The following is a 23,335-nucleotide window of genomic DNA, read 5'->3' on the forward strand; positions in this document are numbered from 1 at the left end:
AACTGAGGCACAGAGCGGCCAACATGTCTTGCCCAAGGCCATACTCGACTTAGCGACAGAACTGGGTCTACACACCAGCTCTCCCAAACCCCAGTCCTGTTCTGTAAGCCGGGAGATTGGCGCCTCTGTACTCAGGGAAGGAGAGAATGTTGGCAACTCAAAGCCTTTCGCCTCCCAGGTAGGCAAGTCCACTTCCTGCTTGGGAGCCAGGCTAGCTAACCACTGCCTTTCACAACTGGGATTGCTACAAAGCTTTGTAGCAATCCCAACTCTGAAAGGCAGGGGTTAGCTTTGAGTTGCCAACATTGTCTCATTCAGATGCCTTGTGGCCAGTGCAAGCCTAGAATTCTTCTTCTACGTTCAGCTGGCCACAGTGCAGCTGTGGCCACAATGCATGGAGGACGTGGAGAGATTTAGCACAAGAGAGGTTATGGTCTCTCTACTGCACAGAGAGCAGTGGTAGTGGGGCAAACACACCCAAAAGCCTAGAGATCACATCAGTAGCATTAGGGAGAGCTAGGTCCTAATACAAACTCTGCAGTCACAGATTGCTCTGAGCTCCAGGAAAACAAGAGCTTAGTTTGGATTTGGAAAGGAAACCTCCAAGGACAAATCTGAGCAGACCCCTGTTGGTGAGTGCTGGTTGGAACTCTGCATAATATATTTGCCAACCCCCCTGGGATACATCACTCTTATGTTTCTCTCCCCAAGAACTTCTTTCCCTCCTGTTCTCCTTGCAATTTTTCAAACAGCTTTTCCCCTTTAAAAGTCTCTCCTTCCCCCCCGCTGACAGCATGTTCCTGCCTCTTTCATCAGCTTTTGTTTTAGATGGAAGACGGGGAAGTGTATGTGGCCAATGCAGATTGAGTCACAATCAGAAGAGCGTTGGATTTTTAACTCTGATCTCAATGTTGGAGACCAGTTATCAAGCCTGCCTTGGTCCACTGAGAACTGTAGGGGCCTGGGCTGCCCTTGGTTACTCTAACAGCAGCGTGCAAAGCCACACCTTGCCACACATCCACATCTGCACCCAGGTCCGACATCAGCCAGCTGCATAGCTTTGGATCTGCTGGCATCCACACACCATGCTTAGCCCATCCCAGTGGGGTTGGGTGACTGGGCAACAGCAATGCATCTCCTCTAGGTGCTGCGGTATTCTTAACAGCCAAGGCCAGTCTCCTATGTACAATATACAAGATGGCGCACACTTAATACTGGGGTGAGGAGGCAGAGGAGGTGCTCTTGACTGAGCACACACAGCTGCAAGATTACGAGCATCCCATACCACCAGCCCACTCTGACTCAGTCACTGGTGCTTTCCCCTCTAGCTCAGCTCTGCAGCAATGCTCCTGCACAGCAATAGGGGGCACTGCTGCCTTTCGTACAAGCCCTAAAACAGAGGTCCCAATCCTTTCTGATCTTAAGGATCTTACAGCATTAAGAGCTCCAGACACCTTTCAATCTGTAGCATCCTTCCGATGACTGGTTTTCCATCGATGCTCTAACTTGACAAACAACACAGTTGCAACACCAGCATATCTCCAGAGAGAGGTACAGGCAGACTTGGGATTTGGAGAGATACAGAAAAGCCGTTCCAGGTGGCAAGAGTTGCCAGGAAGGTGGCTCCTGCACCAAGAATGGTGAGAAAGACCAGAGGGGAGGCTGGAGGAGCAGAAACCCGAGCCCATGAGGCAGGCTGCACTGCTCCCAGCATTCACCCAGTGTGATCTTTGAAAAGAAGGCCCTGAGTCTATAGGAAGATTTTTACCCCACCATAGCAGACAAATTCCAATGTGTGCAATTCAATCCCCATGCCCTGTAGGGTCAGTGGCAGGACTCAGAGATGCAAACTCTTCTCTATTATCAGCCAGGTCCTCTATCTGACCCCAGTAGGCCTAGGCCATCCATGAAGCCGTAATCCCCCAACCTACACCCCCCATAGTAAGACACGGTCAGAAGAGACCAAACAGAGTAAGCTCTGTGCACTGTGGGGCCCTGTGCTTTCCCAGAGTCCCCAAGGCAGAGCTTCCTGGCATCCCGCTGAGCTCTTTCCGCCGACTGCTAGAGAACCGAGGGCAGCGGACTTTCCCAAAGAGCAGTTCTTCCTACACCAGCGCAGCGAGCAGCATTCCTGCTTCGGGGCTCGATACCAGGACAGGGCATGGGACAGCCAGGCTGGCTGCTGGGGAGTTACACTTTGTCACAGCGCCCTGCTAGTAGCAGAGTGCACAGGGCCGGCTCTGAGCCCAGAGGCAGCAGGGTCCAGTAATAAGATAGACGATCCAGGTCTTTTGAAGCCACACCCCAGCTCTGCCACTGACACAATTTAAAGGTGTGTGGTCTTAGACCCGGTATAACCTCTGTCTCAGTCCCCTCACTTTTAACGTGGGGACCACTTCCCTCTCTTCCTCCCACACAGAGCGTTAGGAAGCTTGATTGGCTGCCTTTATAAAGTGCTTTGAAAATGCTATTACTCTCCTATCAAATGAAAGTCACAGGGATTAAACAAATGGAGCTCTAGAGAAGTAACTGAGTTTCACACAGAGCAAATCATGTTTCTGTCTGTGTTTTGGCCCATCCTATACAATGTGCTATTAAATTCTATTGGACAGTTAAAAAAAAAACAAAAAACAAAAAACAAAAACAACCTATAGAAAAATACCATTTTCTATTAAGTTCCATAGGACTTTCCCCAATGGAGGCCCTTTCACTGGAAGTCTAGCCAGGAAAGCTCTAGTGCTAGACTAAGTTACAAACATTAAAGCAGAACAAATTCATTGGCTGAATGCACCTGAGAAGTCACTAGCACTGGGAGCCAGCTTATGCACAAATTAACCCTTTCATAGATGTTACGTGCACGATAGATATGGCCACTGTAGTAGCAGTGGGAAGAGATGGCTTACTCTAGCCTCAGGTAGTCCATCCCCGCTCCCTATTGCAAGGAGCAAAGGAGCACAGCCAGGAGTTTTTGGCTCAGGGTACTGTGCAGGGGTCAGGAGAATCCTCCAGTGACTAATAACTAGCCCTTATGGTGGTGAAAAGCATGTGTAGAGTAGCTGGTGCTGTTTGCTTCAGTCTACAGGGCACATGCACTCCCGGCATGGGAACTCCTATTTGTCCCTATGAGGGGCTGATTCTGGAACCTAAGGAAGAACATTTTGGTGCTCACATTAACTTTTTCACTGCTGAATAAAGCGTGCAAGAAAAGATGGATGATCACAGTACAAAAGCATGCAGGATCTCCTGTGAGCAGTGTTGCATTCCAGAGTCATAAGCAGACTGTGGGTGCAGTTCACAAGAGGCAACTGATTATATTTTAACTCTTTCCCAGTATGTTCTCTGGAAGCCCAGATCTGTGACTGAACATGTACAAGAGAAACTGCCTTTGCCTCACAGGCAAAGGATCTCTAGAGAAAGAGGACAAGCCGCAGCTGAGTGGAACTGTGGCAGGGGATTGTTCCATGTAGCTGAAATATACACACTGGGTGGCTATAAAACCATTCCCTTCCTTTTTGTTATGTGACCACTACTCAGCCCCACAGAGTTTGGGGCTGCGGGAGGAAATGGGGTATTACTGCTGGGGTTGTGTATGGCCCCTTCAGGTTATCTACAACTGGGCTCGCTAGCATAGGTGGGATCGGGCAGGCAAGTTCCCTCTAAGCTGCATGGCCACGCAGCAGGCTATCAAGGGCCACACAGGTGCACAGCCACAGGGGTCTGCAGAGGACAGGGGTAGGGGGTGGGTGGGGAGCAAGTTGGGGCATATAGGGCTGCGACGGCGAGAGGTGCCTCTCCCCCAGCCCTGGAGCTGCCGCGGCGAAAGAGGGCTGGGGGTAGTCCTCTCTCCCCGCCTCAGCCCTGTGGCAGCCTGCACCCCAAACCCCTCTTCCCCAGCCCTGCCCTAGAGCCCGCATCCCCAGCCAGAGCCCTCACCCCTCCGCATCCCCAGCCCTGAGCTCCCTCCCCACTTCAAATCCCTCAGCCCCACCCCGCCACACACCACCTCCATATTGGTGCACATAAAATTCATTCCGCACATGGATGTAAAAAATTAGAAGGAGCATTGTAGGGCAGACTCGGCTCTTGCTTGTTCCCTTACAATGCAGTTAAGGAATAAAAGCCGCTGTGAGGACCAGACACAGAATACCCTGTCAGTGGCATCTCAGATCGAACTAGCAGCAAGAAATAAAATCTTCCGACTGGTACATTGAGCAATACACCCGTGCGGAGTCACACAGGGCTCCACCACCGCCGCCAGTAAGGGAACCTCTGCACAGAAGCTGGGAGGGTGCTTCCCGGCACAGGTGGACAGGCGCATGCTAGCTCTGCTCGAGCTAGGGTGCTACAAATAGCACCTGGCTGCTGCGGCATGGGCGGGGCTTGGGCTAGCCACCTGAGCACAATCCCACCCACCCCTTGAGGACACACTCGGGCAAGTCATTAGCAGAGCTAGTGTGCGTCTGTCTACCCATGCAGGAAGCAAGCTCCATGTAGACATACCTAAGTGCTCAACAGGAACCTGCTGAGGCACAAGCCGGAACTGAATCTAGCTCCCTCTCCCATAGCAGGGAGACTAACAGGAGAGGAAACTGGATGGTGTCAGTACAGTCAGAAGCAGCGGCTCCAACACACACAGGCCGCACAGCCGGCGAGTGAGAAAGTGCTATATTTCACAGTCACTTTTCAGAGTCAAGCCGTGCTTTCCAGACATCATGCAGAGCCTGCTGTGGAATTTATTGGGTGGTGAGTATTTGGGGCTTTACTTCCATGGCCAAAAGCCCCTGCCAGCATGTTACTTAGTCTTTGCAAACATCATTTTACTGGGGCCTTACGAGGAGGGCAGGGCACACACTAGATTAGTTTCGTCTGCCCTGGACTCCTGACTGATGGGAGACAGAGCTGAGGATGTGTCCTTAGGAGATGGAAAAGTCATCAGCTGATTCACCCTTGGGTTCCACTCTATGGGAGGAATAGACAAACCTTTTACTCAACGTCTACAGCGGACTCTGAAATGGAACCGAGCAGTCTATCGGGTCAGGGCTATAAAGGGATAGGATATCTCTGGCTCACAGACTGGAGTGCCATCTTCAACAGTCTCGTAAAAGCCACTCAGAGATTCACCGGTCTCGGTGGGTTCCGAATGTATGTTAAATGTTTATGACAGCGACAAAAAAACCAGCTCCAGAGGAGCAGGGATTAATCCAAATGCAACCGGCACAGAAAGCAGAATTAACTCCAAGCCGGTCCCCATCTTCACAAGGCACTGCAGGTTAAACTAACCCTCTGCACACTGCTGGCTGCGGAAGCAGCCACATGCTGCCAAGAGGGTGCTAGGAATCCTTGCTGTGCAGTTGGGAAGGGAGGATAAGAGTAATGCTCTGTCCTTGAATCATCAGGTCTGGAAAGCAGCACTTCCCACTGTCAATGAAGAGGCAGAACGCCCCTGAAAAGGACAATCCGAACAGCGCTGGGAGCTTCAGAATGACATCGGGATTAATCCCTCTAGCATGTTTTCTGTAGTTGGTGCAAATGATTGACAGTAGTAAGATGAGTCCGTGAGACTGGGGAGAGGGAGCTGGCTGCCAAGAAAAACTGGGATCCAAATTAAAGCAGGTTATTCAGGCAGGAGCATCCCGATAGGTTGAACCACCACACTCAGAGAGTTATCCCTTCTGTGGACACCTCTGGTGAGCATCATAAGAATGGCCATAGTGGGTTAGACCAATGGTCCATCTAGCCCAGTATCCTGTCTTCTGACAGTGGCCAATGCCAGGTGCTTTAGAGGGAATGAACAGAACAGGTAATCATCGAGTGATCCATCCCATTGCGATTTGTGTGATGTTGCCCCCAGTGGGGATCCACAGAATGAAAGGAATACCTGTCATTACCTCCTAAGGTGGCTCAAGCGATAGAGGCCTGAGGTTGGAGAGCGGAAGCACCAGGGTTCTAGTCCCAGTTCCCTCCACTTGTGGCATATTCAAGACAGTGCTAGTGTAATGTCGGCAGGCCGGATCGAATCTGGAGCTAAATGCATGAGTCTCTACTGTATGAGCTAAAAGCCACATGGCTGCAGAGCATACTCATTAATCTCTCTCTGTGGTCTCAGTGCCACTAGATGGACAAAACACCACACCCAGAAGGTGTGTGGGTTACACTAGCATATGCAGCTCACAGCTGTGTTAGAGAGGCACAAAGCCAACATGAAGGGATGTGCTTTGCTTACATAAAACTACAGGAAGCTGCCTCCCTGCTCACCACTCTCTGAAAAGGCTTATGGTCATTTCAAACAATACTCCACTCTACAGCGGGAAGAGAGTCCACCCCGTGCTAGCCCATAATCTCTGAGCATGGGGCAACTCCATAGGAGAGCAGGGGAGATTATGAAGGGCAGGAGGAAAGTGCCAATGGCAATGAGAAAGTAGATGTGAAACTAACCAGAGAGTGGCATCAGGAACTCAAACGCTGCACGTTACAACTCAGAGAACCAGCATTTCCCATCCACTCCACATTCCCATTAAAGGTCCTCCCTCCCCCTGAGCTGTAGTCTATGGCCTCAGTGCGTCCTGCTGTTCCCCGGCATATATGCATCCTCCAACGGGAGGCGAAAGTCAGGAGCCAGATGTCCTCTTTGACACCTGGGCAGGAAACCGTGGCCCTAGGAGAAGCAACCTGAGACGGCAGCCAAGCGAGCGGGCTCTAACCCCCAGCTGGGGTATCAGGCTACACGCAGCCAAAGACTATTGCAGGGGAAGGAGCCTGTTGCGTGCAGCGTGGTAATGAAGCCTCTCGAACTGCAGGGCCATTTTCTTATATTGGAAACACATGTTCTTTGGAGAGAGAGCGGGGGGGAGGGAGAGAGCGAGAGGAAGGAAGCAGAGAGTCGGACTTCCATGCAAACACTGTTACCCTGGGAGCAGCCGGGTGAGAGAAACCAGAACATGCCATTAGAGAGGCACAGGCAGAGGGATGAGCCTAACATGTCAGTGCCCTCCCCCGCACACACGACGGCCACACACAGAAGGACGGCGCTTTCCATGCTTTCCCAGGGAAGGGGAAGGGGGCCTTGGAATAGGTCATTTGCTCCACCTCAAGAATTGCATTCGCAGACTCCTGCTGCTGGGTGCACGACCAGGTCAGTGGCACAGCCGCAGTGCTAAGGGTTCAAGGGCTTGCACGTGGTCACCCCTTCTAAAGCTCCAATGCTCCTTGCACACAAGTGGAGGGCTCACAGCCTCCTTTTCTTCTTCTGCCGAAGAGTGGGATTTGCCAGGTCACCAGACCTAGAGTCTTCTCTAGAAAAGGCCTTTTATTTTACCTGATCATCCCGAGGCAGACAACTCCATCAGCTTCCTCTGCCCCTAACAGAAGGCTACAACAGATAAAGAGACCAGGCGAGCAGCCCAATCAGACAATCCAAGGACCCTGGGGTCTTTGCAGATGGCACATATGCAACCATCTCTGCTCTATGCTAATGTATGTGCAGGGCCGTTCACATTGACAAGGACTTTTTTCTCTAAAGCCAATGGAGAAGGGGACTCTAAGGTCTTGTCTACATGGGAAAGTTTGGTCAGTTACACAGGTATAGTTATACCTGTCTAACTTTCCACACCAGGACAATTATTCCAGTAGAAGAGTGCCTTTTTTTTTTGGTTTAGCTGAAGCCCCTTCCCAAGTGATATAAGTGAAACCAAAACAAGTGACTCATATCCAAACAAGAGTGTCCACACAGGGGGTTAGACTAGTATAACTATATAGGGTTAAGTTCATACCTTGTTTATACAGAAGAAACTTCCCGTGTAGATGAGGCCAGATCTCGAGTGAAGGAATCGCCACAAACCAAATGAAAATTCTAGGTCCCGACACTTGGACACTCGCTTTTTAGAGGTGCCAGGGACAGAAACGAGGCTACACATGAAATAGGCCATGATCACTTCCAGGCTAAAAGCTCTATTTATAAATACCCCCTTCAGGCTCAGTACCAACTGGTTCGATCTGCTCTATACTGCTAGGACAACTGGATCCTTGCTTAACAAAAACGGATAGCACGCTAGGGAGGCACTTTAAACGTTGGCAAGCACATTACTATCAGATTCTAGCCACTACTCACATGGACTCTTGGGATGCTACAGACTGTTTAATTCGTCCTTTGGGAGGGGGTGGGAAATGAAGTGATGCCTGCATATTTGTTTTACCTATGCCTGGCTAGGATTGCTTTGTGTTAATACTAGCAGCTCTAGATGGGGAAGGGAGCTAGCTATAAGCATTAGGAATTACTGCAGTCATATGTTACTTGTGTGGGATTGTATATAGAGCACCTAGCAGTCCATGTGTGCATGCTTCAACATACAGGAAGTGACCAGAACCTGGCTAAACAGGATGTAGTATTTGCACTAAAGATGATTGATTGGAAAAAGTTATTGTAAGGTCACACAAACCAGAGTGATTTTGAATTTCTTAGCAACTTCTGGGGAAGATTAAAGACAGAGACAGCTAGCACCAGAGGGGCAAGTAGGTTCAATCTTGATCATAACCCCACCCCCACAAACACACACACACACACACACACCATCCTCAGTAGGAAAGATCATTCTCCTGAGGAGGAGGGTACATACGCATGGCCGGTGGCTGGGATGAAGTATATACAGCAGTGCACCCTGGTGTCTGGGATCCGCCTCTTCCGGTTAACATTGAGCTCCTCCTGCAAGTACTTCTCGTACTGGTCATTGATGAACTTCATGATGGGCTGCCAGCTGTGCAGAAAGACATATACACAGATGAGACGGGACTCATGCAGGGACTCTAAAACCACCCACAGGCTACGCTCTGCACTGGATTCTGAAAGGGGGAGTCATCGGGAGTGGACAGTGCTCAGCATCTTGCAGAATTGGGCCCCCAAGTAAAAGCACGGGAATGTTTCATACCACAGCTGCAGGCGGCTAAGAAAAGAATCCCCCAAGTCCTATGTGAATGGCAAATCTTGTTTTATCACCTTTCTAAAAGGAGCCAAGTTTTCTGGGAATCCTCCCAGTCCTGGCACTCAACAAGGGAAACAACTAGCATGCGTGGCAGCAGGAGAGCTCAGCTTCTTGGCTGTGAACTCCGCCTCCAGCACTAGGAGGCAGTGCAGAGCCTGCAACCACTTCACGAGGACAACTGGGCTCCACCATCCAAATGCGAGCCTCTCACAATGGTAAGCAGGCTTCGTAAGTGTTAGTGCCCACAGTAGCCCCTTTACTGCTGCAGTAATGGACATCCTGTGACCAACTAGGCTCTGGCCCATTTCAGAACAGAAATATTAATGAACACCACCAGGAGGGTCAGATAAGCCCTGGAAAGCCTGACAGCTTAGCCTTGCCATCTTCCTGCTCTTCCCCATCCACCCCAGGATCCCAGCCATAACCCTTCACCAGGAGTCACTTCTGGGAAAGGCAGCAGAGCAGTTAGCCATCGACTGCCCGGACTGCGGGAGACCTGCCAGTGCCCCAGAAAGTTTAACAGAGCTTGTAGTGCTTTCCTAGACAATGTATTTAGAGAGAGGTTGGGGGGCAGGGGAGTGGCTGGAAAAAAAAAGTGCTTGTGTGCCCCCACCCCAGAGATTGCTCACACTCAAATTTGTCTGTATGCTTCCAAGGTTAACCTCACCACCACACTCTGGGGGGGTGGGGGGGGGGGGGGGGGGGGAGGGGAATACAGATATTTATAAATTGATTATTTTTGCACCCCCCGCCCCCATGAGTGGGACACATGAGGCAGCCACCGCCTCTGAACGCCCAAGGACTTTCCCCACAGCTGCTAACTCTCCAGCAGACGTGGGAAGGGCTAGGGGATCAGTCGTGTCAGCATGATGGGGATGCTGGGGCTGAGGAGACGGGTGGCCTCCTTAGCAGTGGCAGCTGGGTGCTCTCTAACAGCTGCCGATGGAACTGCCTGGCCATTTCCTAGGAAATCTAGGGCAGAGTCTGGCCTTCGGCCTGCTGAGAGCAGTGCAACATAGCGCTCTGCCCCAGGGCCCTGAGGTGTGGGGGGCAGAGGGAGGGGATGGTTGTAACTAACCACCAGTGGGGCACTGCTCTCCCCATGCCATCTCCACACCATTTGGCCAGGTTCTTTGCCCAAAGAGCAGGATTCCTCAGCCTTTTTGGGGGGGGGGGGGGGGGGGAGCATCTGCCCTGCCCGTGAAGCGACACTCTGGGATGGTTGGGCTCCACCCCCTGGCAGAGAGAACGCTGACTAACCACAGCCCTTTGCACTGGAGCCTGCTGGGGAAGGAAGCTGGCAGGATTATCTGGTTTCCCTTTGCAGCTCATCAGCCCAGCTGTTCAGCATCTCCAGCCTCCCTCCCCGGCCCTCGACAGCCAAGCTGGGCAGAATGAGAGCCACAAGGGATCCACATCTTTGCAATGTGCCACGGCCCATTCCATGCACCGGGCCAAAGGAAGGGCGGTGCGAAGTGAGCCCCCACCCCCATAGGTGGTCTGCATGACAGAAGGCCTATGCCAGCCAAGCAGCAGCACAGCCCGGGGCCGTTCGGCTGCAGTGTTCTCACCAGTTCTCATTGTTGATGTGGTCTCCAAACCCTGGGGTGTCGATGACAGTCAGCTTCATACGGACGCCTTTCTCCTCAATATCTGAAACAGAAACGTCCAAGGGATGGTGTAGGCCGCAAGCAGAGACAGGCCCAGCGTGCAGCCTTGCCTTACCACCAGAGATCTCTCCAAGCGGCTGCAGGCTTGGTACCTGCAGCCCTCCAAAGATACAGCATCCTATCACATCAGTGGCATTTCAACTGCATTATAAAGAAGAGACTATGCAGTTTGGCTCTTTCAATAATCCATATAACTCCGCCCCCTGTGAGGCACGATACCCGGCCAGCAATCTCAGCTGATTGCGTTCCGGCATAAAGGAGTCTAGGCTGGTGGATACGGAGAAGATGCTCTAGCTTCTCTTGGCTTAGAAGGAGCCTCTAGAGCTCTGTCACCCCCAAGCTGCGTGTGTGCCCAAGAGACTCACCATGAGTGATCGACTTTATTTCGATGGTTTTGGGGATCCGCTCTTCAGAAGCTGGCTGAACAGATTTCCGGCTGACTTTGGATTTGAAGAGGGTGTTGATTAACGTGGACTTCCCCAAGCCACTCTGACCTGGAGGACAGGGAGAGTCAGAATTGGAGTTGGAATTGTCTCCATTTTACCTTTATGGGAATTTCCCGTTCACACCATGCATCAAGAACACATTCTGCTAACTAGGGTGGGGCCAACTCCGCAGGCAGTGGCTTTGCACATACCAACAGTTTCTTTGCAGAATGTAACAGTATTTCCCACAGCCTCTGGGATATTTCTTCACACAAGGAGATGGCTGCATATTGGCTTGGGTACATGTGTGCTGGCACCCTCTACTGGAGCAAACATTTCAGTCCGGCTCATATTTTGTGCCCCCTGCTGGATGACATAGCAAAGCAGTTCCTGTAGCCCAGGGGTAGGCAACCTATGGCACGCGTGCCGAAGGCGGCATGCGAGCTGATTTTCAGTGGCACTCACACTACCTGGGTCCTGCCCATCGGTCCAGGGGGCTCTGCATTTTATTTTAAATTTAAATGAAGTTTCTTAAACATTTTAAAAACCTTACTTACTTTACATACAACAATAGTTTAGTTATATATTATAGACTTATAGAAAGAGACCTTCTAAAAACGTTAAAATCTTTACCGGCACGCAAAACCTTAAATTAGAGTGAATAAATGAAGACTCGGCACACCACTTCTGAAAGGTTGCTGACCCCTGCTGTAGCCCATTCAGCCCAGGTCTGTTTTGACAGGGGAAGGTTCTCCTGCTCATGCCACACATTAGTCAAGTAACCTCAACTTGCGGGTGTGGATCACTGGAACTGCAACTCCCTCTTTACTAAGGATGCTTTCACTTTCAATGAGGCAACACACTCAGTGGAAACAGCTTCCTCCTGCAATCAATACGGTTCTTTGCTCCCTGTCCCTGTTCAGAGTGGAACACAAAACCCGTGTGTTTGAAGACATTGCCTGGAGATGTGGGATGGAAAGCGCAGGGATCCGGCACCCCGTACACTGAAGTTAGACAAGTGACTCCCTCCACTATGGAACAAGATCTCGCTTGGTTGAAGATGCGCTAGACGGAAAACATGGCCCATTTGGGCACAACTAGACAAACTCATTGGGGAGCATGTGAATAGCTAGTTTGTCAGTAAGCTAAACAGCAGCGGCTCACACGACCCGTAAGGGCAGAGATACACATAGCACTGAAGGGCTAATGTTTACAGAACCCCTTTATTAACCTTAACTGAGCCAATACAGAGGCCACACAGTCATCTTGAGTTATTTATTTGCCCCCTATAAGGCTGCAATAACCATTTCCCTCCTTAATAAGAGGATGGGAAGCAGACAAGCTCTCCCTCTGCCATGACCCCTTCAATAAAGATTCTCTTAAAGGGACTTACAGATTGAAATGGTCCATAGGAGGGCTGATCTACAGGCTTCCTTCACTGTCTGTCCCACATGAATTCCATTCCTTGCAAGGCTCCCTCTAGCTTTATCTCAGCCGATATTAAAGAGGACACACTAAACTGTATCTTATGTTTTTGATCATCCACCATGACAGACCGCTTCCCCCAACCTCTTCAATAAATCCTGCAGGGGATAGATACTAATGATCCAGGCCTGGGCTAAAAACACAATCCAATGGTTTATGGCTGGGATCACAAAGGGGAATAAATTAGGTTTGGGGATTGATTGGTTCTTTCAACTAAACTGATGAAGCATTGGCTCTGGCCCCAGAAATCAGTCACATTTAACAGGACCAGAGGTTCTCTTAAGGGCCAGATTTGGGCAGCACATGGCAGCTTGGGCTAAATCCATCTCTGTTGTTTAGATCAATGTTCCAGGAGAAATAGCACAATGCTAGTGCTAGAAAATTCCTAGGAAAAATGCTGTCAGACAAGCCTCAGCTAACGAGCGGGGCCACTAGCTTCTAACTAAATTTGCAAAAGCACTTCAGAGTAAGCTTAGTCTGTCAGAGCTCCCAGCCTCTGCCCCACACCCAACCTCCACGCCCACCCTTCCAGGACCCAGAAGATCAAAATACACCCCTTCGCCTCCCCCCAAACATCCCGGAAGCTCACAGGTCCCAAAACCTTTTGCACTGGTTTGCTCTCCCATAGTATCTCCCCACCTGCTTTTAGCCGTGCCAACAGAAGGAAGTCTTGTTTTTGTCAGTAGGCAGAGCAGCTATGGGTGCAAAAGAAACACAGGGAACAAATACAGTTCAAGTGTTTTGCCCTTTGCAGAGAGTTTCATCAAGCAACAGAAGGGTTAACACTGCCTGAACTGTAAACAAAATAGGCTGATCTAGGTATTCTATTTATGATCTTGTTAGTTTTTCTCATATGCTTCTAATTAAGAGGTGATACATTGTTGCAACCTGTGCTAGTCTGTTCCTGCATCTGACACTGTTTAATTAGCTGGAGTGAAAAACACTAGAGAAGAGCAGCTCCTGGGAGCTGGTAGCAGAGACAGAGGTTGGAATGCGAAGCTTTTTGGCCATCTCTGGTCAGTACATACTATGCTGATTTTGTTCAGGAAAGTAGTTACTTTGCAGCTTCTCAATACCCGGGAGTAAGGAGCCATTTTTTGCATAGACCTTTTCCTGGCTGTAACCACACCTTAGTGGCAGGGATTAGGGGACTAAAAGTAGTTCTGGTAAATCCAGACTGACCCACGAGTTAAACACTTCCAGGAATCTGATCGAAGCTCTCAACAGTATTGTAGAGGACATTAGTAGCGCCCATGGTGGCAAAGGTCCCCAGAGAGATTTGCTCTACAGAAAGGATGGTCCTGTGTTGAAGGCACCAGATGGTCACAGGACAACTGGGTTCAATTGCCAGCTCTGCCACAGGCTTCCCGTGTAATTCTGGGCAAGTCACTTAAATTGACTGCCCCTCGCTTCCCCAGCTGTAAAACAAGGATAATAGCTCCTGTCTTTGCTAGTGCTCAAATGCCAGAGTGGGGGCTATATTATACCTAGATAAGGGTCTGGGCAATACAGTGAGGTGTTGTCTGGCTCTTTGTGGAGCTGCCCAGCTGAGCACTAATGAAGAAAGGCAGAGGACGGACCAAGAAAGAGCTGACTGGAAAGAACGTGTCCAGGGAAGGCGTGCTTCTCTTCAGCTCCTGTAAGCAAGTCACCTGGGAAGTTTCTCTCCAATACAGGTTCTTTGGGTGCTCCGCACTGCCAGAAGACTAGGCTAACCCCGAGAATCCCACTCAGCTGCATTCAAATGGATTCCACAGAGCGCATGCTTTAGACTAAGCCCATCAGGAAGAAGGACTGAAACTGCTTGGCTACTCCTCATTTCTCCCTTCTGTCTGCCCGAACCAGAGACCTGTGGGTGGCTTCCAGACAGTTTCAGGAACATGGCAAGACTCCCAGATTCAGCAAGAGACAGAAAGACAGACAGACACACACACACACAGACACACACCCCAAAAGTAATACCTCAGTTCTGTGGGAGCCCTGAAATAAGCAGCTGCCCCCATCCCCTTGCCCGTATCTGTACAGATTCAGGAAGCCCGTTTTCTCCCAAACTTGCCGTGGTATTTAATCAGGCAGGAGAGAGTGAGGGGATGATAGGAGATCCCATCCTGGGGCCTCAGACTCAGACCTGTAGGGCTAGACGGGACCTTGAGAAGCCATCTAGTCCAGCCCCCTGTCCTGAGGCAGGACCAGCTAACCCTAGACCATCTCAGACAGATGATTGTCCAACCTGTCCTTATAAAGCTCAGTGATCCATCGCAAGGGTTACCCTCCCATTCACATGCCCTGAGCACCGCCTGCCCGCTCTGTTGCATACCCTGTGTTTTCCTGTGATAGGCAGAGAGTTTCAGCACTTGTTTAGGCTGCCACAAATTCCCCAGCCTGTGAACACTCAGCCGGGAGCTTGCCAAGGAAAGAACAGAGTTTTCCAGCCACTGTGAGGCATGGAAATCCGGGCCCCTCTTAAACGTCTCCCATCACCACCAGAACTGCAGAAGGAAGAGGTGCCCTCCCACTGCAGCCTGCCCTCGGATGGCAAGAGGAGAGTTGTGGCTCCTGGGCACCACGGGGCAACACCCCCAAGCTGTGAGCTCAGGGTATCCCAGGACAGGGCAGAAGCAAGTCCAGCCCTGGCAGGGGCTATGGGTCTCAGATCATTCAACTTCAAGATTCTTCATGAGATCTGATCTTTGGGGGACAGAAACTCAGCTGAAATTGCAGCTGATTTGGGGAGAAGCTATTGTAACCCCCCAAAACCAGCTCAGGCTCACCAGCCTTAGTGACTCTGACCCAAGTTCTAGGTTTGCTGTGAGCCAGACCTGGTTTTGGGCTCGCTGCACAGCTCTTTGGGGCTAACCATGGTAACCGGCAAGGAGGCGCCGGCTGTCCAGGTGCATGTGGGAAAGGGATGAGGGCAGAGAGAGCAAGAGAGCTACATATGCTGGGGACAGGGAAGCCAGGTGCAGAATCAGGCTCCCAGGGGAGTGGACGTCAGAGGTAAGTGACAGTGACAGCACACGCTGCAGGTTAGCCAAGCCACTCCAGTAGTCTTCGACCCCCAGACTTTCCTTCTGTGCTTCACCAGCCCAGGATAAACAGCGCTTTGTACCCTCCACCATGAGAGGTGAGCAGACATTGTCCCGCTCCATCCCCACCAGCAGGAGGCACTGAGGGACAGGAAAAAAACCCATGCCAGAGGCCTTGCGCTCCAAGCAGCCTCAGTGTTGCGTTCTCTTCTCCTTGCACCCTGCCACGGGGCGGTCACCTTTGAGACTGCTTATCTACACTTGCCTGGCCAAGTCCTGCTTACAGTTGCTCAAGAGAAACTGAGGAGGGGACAAGCCGCTTTGCAAGCCCTTATTCCTGGGGATTATGCAGGAGTCAAGTGTAGGGTGATCATATTTCCCTAACTGAAAACGGGACATTGGGTGTAGCTGTGGGGGGCTGGCCCGAGCCTGGCATTGCCCCCACCCAAGCCACCATCATGGGCATCATGACTTTTTTGGCAAAACTGGGCATTTCTCCCGTTTGCTCTTACCTGAACGTTCCTCTGCACCTCCCCTAGGGCAAGAGCAAATGGGAGAAATGCCCAGAGTCGTGACATCCAGGACAGAGTTTCAAAAGGGGGTCTGTCCTGGCCAAAACGGGACATATGCTCACCCTAGTCAAATGGGTTCTGACTTCCAGATCCCAGGCTGAGTTTCATGGGGCCAGGCAAACCACCTTGAACTTTGCAAGCTGAGCTGCTTAGATCTGGGTACCACTGCAAAGCACGGAGCATCGACGACTGTTCTACAGAGACACACGGATAGCGCAGGGAGCACAAATCGCACTGGCTGTGCTCATTTCTTTTATAGACAGATGCTGCTTCAAAGTTTGTTCTTCTGTAAAGCCTCCCCCTTAATAACCAAACCTATGGAGTCCACGTGCTCGGATTTCAATTGCTATCTGCTGAGGCGGACAGCTTTAACCTGAGGCAAGTTTCGGCAGAGCCAAGCTGTAAACCTCTTACATTAGAGGCTTATCAAACGGAACCTTTGATAACCACAGAAGTAAAACATCAGCTAGAGCAGCAGTAAGGAAACCGGTTGCCCCCAAGTGAGGGCAGGTGGGTTGTGGTGGTGGGGATGGCGGGGGACCGAAGGAAGACTCCAGGTTCCTTGTCCTTTATCCACTGCAGTCTCAAAGGGATAACAAGAGCTCACGAACGTCTGTCGGCTTATCGGGTTTTGGCACCAAGCTCATCATTCACAAGGCCAGAGGGAAAAGCAAAGCTCCTCCCCCTTGCCCGCACACCACAAGCACCAGGGATGCTATAATCCCAGAGTACATTGCATATTGGGATCCCAGGGGAAGCTTTTATATGCTGCAGGCCACTCAGGCTGGCAAATGGTCCACCCAGAGGAGCCTCAAAATGAGGCCAGCCCCGTTGGGGTCCTTTAATTACATAGACTCATAGACTTTAAGGTCAGAAGGGACCAATATGGTCATCTAGTCTGACCCCCCGCATGATGCAGGCCACAAAAGCTGACCCCCCCACTTTCCCTTAACTCTGCTGTTGAAGTCTCCAGATCGTGATCTAAAGACTTCAAGTCGCAGAGAATCTTCCAGCTTGCGACCCCTGCCCAATGCTGCGGAGGAAGGCGAAAAACCTCCAGGGCCACTGCCAATCTACCCTGGAGGAAAATTCCTTCCCGACCCCAAATATGGCGATCAGCAGAACCCCGAGCATACAGGCAAGATTCTCTAGCCAGACCTTCATTTTACCAGCGATGGCCGTTATTGCCTAATTGATTAGAATCACGTAATCCCATCAAACCATTCCCTCCATAAACTTATCTAGCCTAATCTTGAAGCCAGAGAGGTCTTTCGCCCCCACCGTTTCCCTCGGAAGGCTGTTCCAAAATTTCACCCCTCTGACGGTTAGAAACCTTCGTCTAATTTCAAGCCTAAATTTCCCCACGGCCAGTTTATATCCATTCGTTCTCGTGTCCACATTAGCACTGAGCTGAAATAATTCCTCTCCCTCCCTGGTATTTATCCCTTTGATGTATTTAAAGAGAGCAATCATATCCCCCCTCAGCCTTCTTTTGGTTAGGCTAAACAAACCAAGCTCCTCGAGTCTCCTTTCATCAGTGACTGTTCAGTGTTATTTCCTCCCCTGCTTACAAAGCTGCTGCACCCCCAGTCCAGCTCTGAGGGCCAAGTGGTTTGTGCCTCACCCACACAGCAATGGAAAAGGGAAGGCAACCAGGACGCAAAGCGACAGCCCCTCCTCTTCATCATAACACATCAAGAATTCAGCTGCAGGGGAGTAGAGACCCGGGGCCACGCTGTGCCATGCTGCACAGGCCCTGCTTACACCACAGCAACTACCCTGATAATGGTGTTGGTTTCCAGCCCCCCTCCGGCACACCCCTCTTCATCTCCAGCCTCGTACACCCCACCTGTAAACTGCACTCTCCCCCCCTCTCCCCAGGCCTTTCAGGGAAAGAGCCTTGCTCTGAGGCCTTGTTTCACAAGGCAGCACCATCTCACACAGCGCCTGGCATCCCCTGGTAAATGCAGCAGATCTGGGGAAATTCTCCGTACAACTTAGGCAGTGTAGCGGGGTGGTCACCTGCTCCTGCCCTGAGGGGCTTAACAGCCCAGCAGAGGGCTGTGGCTGGGGCAAGCAGCTTCCAGGCTGATTGGGGAAGTAAGCACAGCTGGGAGCCACGCCCCAAACAGACCACAGCCGGCCCCTATAAAAAGGCTTTGAGCCAGGAGCACAGACACACTCTCTCTGTTTGTAGAGGGAGAAGGGCCTGGCTGCTAGGGAGTGGAGAAGGTATCTGGGGGGAGCAGGGCTGGGGGAAGGCCAAGGGAGCCGGGGAGCTCCGGCCTGGAAAACCCCAGGCTGCGGCCTAGTCTAAGGCCAATTGGGTACTGGGGTTGCAGAGGGCAGCCCACGGGTAGGCCGAGGCAGCAGGTCCAAACCCCCCTTGCCTATGATGAATGGCTGAGACACTGCAGTCTGCCCCAGTGAGCGGGGGCTAGATGATGACTGGCAGTAGCCAAATACTGAGGCGAGATGGGGATAGTGGGTGGGGGTTCCCCTGAGCGGGGAGACCCACAGAAATGGTGAGGGTACTGCCTGGGGGCAGCACCCAGAGAAAGGGTCATCCGGGGTCCAGGAGGGACATGGGGGCCAAGTGGAAGTGGGACACCGGCTTGCAGAGGATGCTACGGAGGCTGGAGAGCTAATTCCCAAGATGACCAGCAGGAGACGCTGCAGGCAGAATCACTGCTTACTTCTTGTTTGTCTGTAGTACAGTAAAACCTAGAGGCCCCAATCGAAAACCAGGCCCCATTGTGCTAGGAGCTGTACATACTCACAGGAAGAGGTTGAAATCATGCAGTTACTCCTGGCCTCCCACTTATACCATCAAACCACTGCACTGGGGACAAAACAGGAACAGAGAGGGGAAAGACTCCTTGGTCCACGGCACAAGTGGGGGCACTCCACGGGGATCTGGCCGTGGAGAGCCCCCACTAGATTTAAGGGCACATAAACTCTTAAATGCTAAGAGATATGCCTGGCAACACTGATCCCAACCCACCCTGCACTTTAACAACTGACAGCAAGACAGGCCCCTTAAAGTGGAAGGGGAGTTTGCTGACTCCTAATGCAAGAATCCCAGCATTAAATCTTAGAAGCTGCTCCTGTAGAAGCTACAGGGAGAATAATCTTGCCAAGGAGCTATAAAATAAACAGCTTGTCCTCCACCAAGCACAGCGCAGCCGGCGTCTCCTGGGAGAGCAGTCTCTGATGGGAACTCACCAACTACCATGATGTTGAACTCAAATCCCTGCTTCATGGCTTTCCTTCTCATCTGCTCGAGGATGGCGTCGATCCCAACGTAGCTGAAGTCGGGGGCCGGCTTTTCGGGCCGCGGTGGTGCCGCCTGCTTGAGGCCGGCGTCTCTGGGGGCGTCCGTCATGCTGGGCGTGTAACTGGGAACTGCCTCTGGACCTGTGGAAGTGAAGGAAGAGCAATGAGGAACTCTGGGAAGTAAACGCTGAGTGCAGAGCAACGGGAGGGGACAGCAACAAACACCCTCTTGCCCGTTAGCTTGGAAGTTAAGAGATGCCCTGAGCATGAGGCAATGACTAACCTAGCCAATCACTGCAAGTGAAGGGGACAGACGGGTTAAAAATGGATAATGTGTCACAGACCGTGCTTCCTTGGAGTGCAGTGAGCTTGGTTTACCATTCACTGCACCCAACTCTGGGTCTAGGCACATTACAAAGCTTATTTAAAGCAATTTAAAATGGAATAATAGGTTGTCCAACCAGGCCCATACCAGAGACCCCTCCTGCAATATCTTCCCAACCCCCATCCATTTCCCCCCCACCCTCCATTCACAAGAGCTGCCTGGTAGAACAGGCTGCTCTTGCATCATATCCCAAAGATCATCAGAAATCTGATGATGCAAATCAATCACAGCAAGGAGGGAGGTGAATTCCAGTGCCAAGGAACCTTCCTGTAAGTGTCCTAGTCAGGATATTTAGTAAGACTGATGATGTCTTAGTGAGATGAGATCTCAGCACAGACCCTGCTACTAAGGGCTTGTCTACGTGGGGAAATTTACCGACTCAGCCATAGTGGTAGTATTATACCGCACTTACAGTTTTGCTTCAACTGCTTCCAAAGAGACAAAAGCTAGGCTGAAAAGAGGCCACTCTAAATCCTGAAAGAGCATCCACACAAGGTGGGGTGGGGTTGCTGGTTTACACTGCATAGTTGCAGAGATAATTATACTGGTGTAGTTCTGCTGGTAAATTTCCCCGTGTAGACAACCCCCTACTTGTTGTTCATAAACGGGACGGGACTGCCTGGTTTGAGAAACCGTTGTTGGGTTTGTGGATTAGCAGAGGGAGAATTAGTAACGTTCCATGGTATCGTCACTATTAAGAGTGTACGTGGAGGCGGGGGGAGGAAGTAGCATGTGGGTATTAAGAGCTTCAATTAGTCTGTGTAGAAAGAAAAAACAAGTGGCTAGTAACTCCCACACCCACATGTTAACAGAGCTGCAGGTTCATGCGACCTGTAAGGAAACACTGCACCTTTAAGCTGCTAAAGGGCAATTACAAAATGCACAAGTGTGCCCCACTTTGTTTGGAAGTGGCTTGCTCAGGGAAACCCTGTAAATTAAAGGGGAGTAGCTAAACTGCATCTCCAATCCACACGTGATAACCCTGCTCGATTGGCCAGTGTGTTATTTCTGGGCCGCCCAAACTAAAGTCGCTCATGAATTCTCCCTTCCCAGAAGGAACCAGAGCCTGCAATGAGAGCCAAAGAAGTTAAGTTTTTAGAGAAAAACTCCAGTAGAAGCCAAAAAGCTGCCACCCTATAGGATGTTCAACCGCCCCCCAACACCAGCCTGGGTCTTGGAAGCTGCAGCTAGGGCAGCGTTTCTCAAATGCGGCCACCAGGGGCTTTTCTTGTGGCCACAGCCTCCTGGGTGGTGATTGGATGGGGGAGAGGGGGAGCAAAGCAGCAGCCCCTCCCCAGGGGCCACCAGCAGTGGTTGGACCCTGCCCTCCTCTGGAGAGAGACACAAGCTGGAGGAACAGGCAGCCAGTGAGTTCCTCACCTTCCCGGGGTGGGGGTTGGGCTCCAGCCAAGGGGGTTTGGGCTCCGCCTCCAGGCCCTGTCACCTGGCTGCGTGGTGGCAGGCTCTGGTCCCGAACTCAACCCCCTTAGCCTCTACCCCTCCTTAGCCTCCTCCAGTGCCCCCATTGCCTCCGTACCCAGGGCTTAATTTGTCCCCGGGCTTGCCAGGGCTGAGTAAGTCTGCTGTGAAAATGATATTTGTATGTTTGTTAATATCACTTTTCACAGCACACTTAGTAGCTAGCAAGTCTGAAAACAAAACAAAAACAAAAAAAGCAACCAAGTAAAGCAAAAGAAACACCAAGAAAAAAAACAAGAATGCTCAAAGCACCTTATTTGTGTTTCTATTCTGTTTAGGTCCAGTAAAGAATAGAGACAACCGTACATTATTTTTTATTATTGAGCCTGCAAAAAAACCAACCCCTACGTAGATAAATTACAATGATTTGGACATATGTATGTGCATATTTATCTGTTTTTACTAAAGCATTTTAGGAAAAATGGTCAGAGCCGCCACCAGCAAGATTTGGTGAGGCCACCAAAAAATTTGTTGTGAGAACCCCTGGCCTAGGGCCAGTGCTTTGTTCTCTATTCTGGGGTAATCAATGCCTTTTGGGAAATCTCAGAGGCTCTGGACACATTCCTCCCTCACTGGTGCTAGGCCTAGCGAGGATGACATCAGTCCCGCTCCTGGCTTGTTTGCCTCACTCTGCTGTTATTTTTGGCCTTTTATGATGTGCTAGGTGCTTTTCCCCCCCCTCCTTAAGTCCAAAAACATGTGTGTGTGACTGAGTGTGTGTAAGTTTAGCTGAACTAAAGAAGCCTACATCCAAACACAGCCACTTTCACATCCACCATCCCCTCTCTGCCAGTGAGCCACAAAAACTTGTAACCTCATGTAAGCCAGACAGTCAGGACTCACATGGATCTGGCACTGGGAAGCATTCACTTCTCCCAAGTAGCACACATTTCACATACTCAATCCTACATTGCAGAATACAAACTGACAGCACAAATGCATTTAGATGACTTAGAACTTTAAAAAAAAACAAAACAACCCACCAGACACACACAATATACCAGGCTCTCGAGAACAGAGTTACACACAGATCCAGTAGAGAACACACACCAATTTTTATATGCACAGTAGCGGCACGTTCCTTCAAAGCATAGCTTTGTACCAAAGCCACAAAAAGCCATGTTGATAATGGGCTGCTGGCCCCAACACTGCTCCTTGCAAAATTATAGACCCAGCAAGCCAGAAGTCTTTCCATGGATCCTGAATTAGTGCCATTTTCAAAATGGCAAAGCCAAGAGTGGAAAAAAATCCTACATACCACTTGAAAAAACAAATCCACTTGGAAAGAATGCGCCCGCTAGGAGAAATACTGGGCTATGTAAGGGTTTAACTGTTGCAGTCACAGAAACAATAACACAAAGCACCCTTTTAGGCATAGCTTAGGTAAGAGAGATCAGTAGGACTGAATCCTAAACCTGTATGATTCTGGGGTGGTTTGTGGGGATTGCTCATGTACATACGGGAGCATATAGGATTGGGGAGCAATAAGGCAGCCCTGGAGCAGAAAGCTGATAGCAAAGAAATTGGAGTTTACTCTCTGTGCTCAACTAAAGAAGCCGCATTGTTTGTACTCTAAGAGTCAGAACCGGGAAATAAAATATCTGGAGAAGAGAGTTATTCTCCATTTGCAGCAAAGGAAATGCACCTACAGTATCTGCCCCCACGTTCTCCAACCCACCCAGCTTCTAACAATGCTTGCAATGCTATGAGAGAATGCAACATTCATTGCTACATAGGTCTGTGGTTGGCAAACAGAAAGGCAAACCGCCATATGGTGCAAGGGAATGGACTAGAGACACCAAACTGGGATGTTCCAACCCAACTCACACAAGTCCACACTTGACTATGCCAAGGTGCTCATGTTTCAGAAGACCAGATAAAAGCCCTACATCAGAGGAAACGCAGACAACATCCTGTTGGTGCAAATCGTAATGACTTGCTGCCAGCTAGCATATGGCAATGCAGTTAGGTAGCAGCTCATTCCACAACTGCTTGGTCCAGGCTATAAGAAAATGTGATTGGAAAGGATTTCTTTTAAATGT

General features: G+C 50.6%; 1 protein-coding gene across 4 annotated transcripts in view; it reads right to left on the reverse strand.

Annotated features, from left to right (window-relative positions):
• Window positions 1-23,335, reverse strand: part of SEPTIN9 (septin 9) — a 250,111-nt gene that overhangs the window by 16,702 nt on the left and 210,074 nt on the right. For all 4 annotated transcript variants that reach the window (XM_024206297.2, XM_024206300.1, XM_024206298.1 and 1 more), the window contains 4 exons: window positions 19,379-19,570; window positions 11,011-11,139; window positions 10,547-10,628; window positions 8,613-8,750 (listed from right to left, as the gene is read on the reverse strand). In XM_024206297.2, coding sequence (XP_024062065.1) covers window positions 8,613-8,750; window positions 10,547-10,628; window positions 11,011-11,139; window positions 19,379-19,570 — 541 coding nt within the window. The remainder of the gene's footprint in view (window positions 1-8,612; window positions 8,751-10,546; window positions 10,629-11,010; window positions 11,140-19,378; window positions 19,571-23,335) is intronic.

Source organism: Terrapene carolina, unplaced genomic scaffold (assembly GCF_002925995.2).
Source record: "Terrapene carolina triunguis isolate 2854851 unplaced genomic scaffold, T_m_triunguis-2.0 Scaffold192, whole genome shotgun sequence".
Lineage (NCBI taxonomy): Eukaryota > Metazoa > Chordata > Testudines > Emydidae > Terrapene > Terrapene triunguis.